The sequence below is a fragment of the Palaemon carinicauda genome, unplaced genomic scaffold (genome assembly GCF_036898095.1).
Source record: "Palaemon carinicauda isolate YSFRI2023 unplaced genomic scaffold, ASM3689809v2 scaffold3729, whole genome shotgun sequence".
In the NCBI taxonomy this organism is placed as follows: Eukaryota; Metazoa; Arthropoda; class Malacostraca; order Decapoda; family Palaemonidae; genus Palaemon; species Palaemon carinicauda.
The window spans coordinates 3,234-5,000 of NW_027171411.1; the positions used below are offsets into that span (position 1 = coordinate 3,234).

The 1,767-nt window shown below is 38.1% G+C and overlaps 1 protein-coding gene across 1 annotated transcript in view; it reads left to right on the plus strand.

Moving 5' to 3' along the window:
- Positions 1-731: 731 nt before the first annotated feature.
- LOC137636734 (calponin homology domain-containing protein DDB_G0272472-like) overlaps positions 732-1,767 on the plus strand; it is a 2,211-nt gene continuing 1,175 nt past the window's right edge. Inside the window, exon 1 of the mRNA XM_068369120.1 lies at positions 732-1,767. This exon is cut by the window's right edge and continues 1,175 nt beyond it. Coding sequence (XP_068225221.1) covers positions 732-1,767 — 1,036 coding nt within the window.

The following is a 1,767-nucleotide window of genomic DNA, read 5'->3' on the forward strand; positions in this document are numbered from 1 at the left end:
TTTTTTTTTTTCAAAATAGACCTAAAACAATGTAGAGGAAAGTTATTAACAAAAATGTGTAGTAATACCAGTTATTTGTGTTGTATTTATTGTGGAATGGCTTTGAGTACCAAAGTTTATTTTGTGGTTACTAATCAGAACAATTTGGGATATTGTGTATGCTGTAATTGTTCCGCTATGGAACCGAACAGGGACGCTTTGATGAAAGTAAAGAAGAACGGTTACCCAGGACCAGGAACCGTTAAGGATCTCGTCGAGAAATTTGAAAAAACTGGAAAAATGGAGAAACCAAAACGAAATGTTTCATTAGGAAACGAAGGACAAGTGAAGACTCGTATAATGCAATATGAAGAAAGGATAAAAGGTAACGGAACACAGAAGAAGGATTCTGTTGGAATTAGAATAAATCCAGCCAGGGAGGCCAAAGAAGTGGCCCTAGCTAGAATTGTTGAAATTCATAAGTTTGAAATGTCCGAAAATGGATACCAAGAAAGGATAAAAGGTAAAGGAAAACCGAAGGATTCTCTTGAAATTAGAAGGAATCCAACTACGGAGGCCATAAAAGTGGCCTTAGCTAGGATTGTTGAAATACCTAAGTTTGAAAAGTCCTACCAAGCTGCAAGGGTAGCCCAAATCCGAAAATTTGAAAATATGTTAAGAGAAACGATGACAGAAAATAGCCCAGGAACAGAAGCAGATTCTGGTATTTTTGTGGTGATTATGGAGCAACTATGATGGGAGAGATACTGGCACGGAATCAGAGAACTTATCTTAGAAGGGAAGCGAAAGATAGAGCCATATTAAGGATCAGACGAATTGCAATGGATGAAGTCTCTCCAGACAAGAGAGGCTTAGTATACGATCTTATTCAGCTCTGGGAAGAGGCTCTGAAAGGCGAGAAAATAGACAAGAAAAAGAAGATTGTTATTGAAGTGATAGAAGAAGGGATCGTAAAAAGGAACATCGAGTATCTCGAAAATATAATACGAGGAAACATACAGGAAGACGATCTTCGTGGACAATCTCGGGACTTCAGAAACCAACTTAGGAGGGTCGCTAAAGATATAGCCTCGGCACAGATAAGAAAAAGAGTGGAAGAGGAAATGGCCTCTGAGAAAAGAGGCGTAGTTTATGATCTTACTAAACGATATGAAACCGCATTAAAAGGAGACAAAATTGAAGCGAAAAATGAATATCAAGAGGCAAGAAAAAGCCAGACATTAGAAAACCTTATCGAGTGTTTTGAAAATAGGTTACAAGAAAAAACAGAGACTGAAGGCGATCTTCTTGGGCAATCTACAGACTTCAGGGAAAATCTTAACAGGAAGGCTAAGGATATCGCTTTAGCCAGGATAAGTCAAATAATACAAGAGTGGTTATCAGAAGAACAAAATGAAAACGTCTGGAAAAGTGAAAACATTGATGATAAAACAGAAATTGAAGGCGATCTTCTGGGGCAATCTCCAGACTTCAGGGAAAATCTTAACAGGAAGGCTAAGGATATCGCTTTAGCCAGGATAAGTCAAATAATACAAGAGTGGTTATCAGAAGAACAAAATGAAAAAGGCTACCAAGAATCAAATAGCCCTGGAACAAAAGCTGATTCTGCCAGTAAAAGTGGTGAATATCCAGAAATTATGATGATGAACGGAATAATGAAGAGAAAGCATCTTAGGAGAGAAGCAAAAGATGTGGCCCTAATAAGGATCAGACAGATTGCACAGGAGGAAATCTCACAGCAAAAAGGCGACAAAGTATACGCTCTTA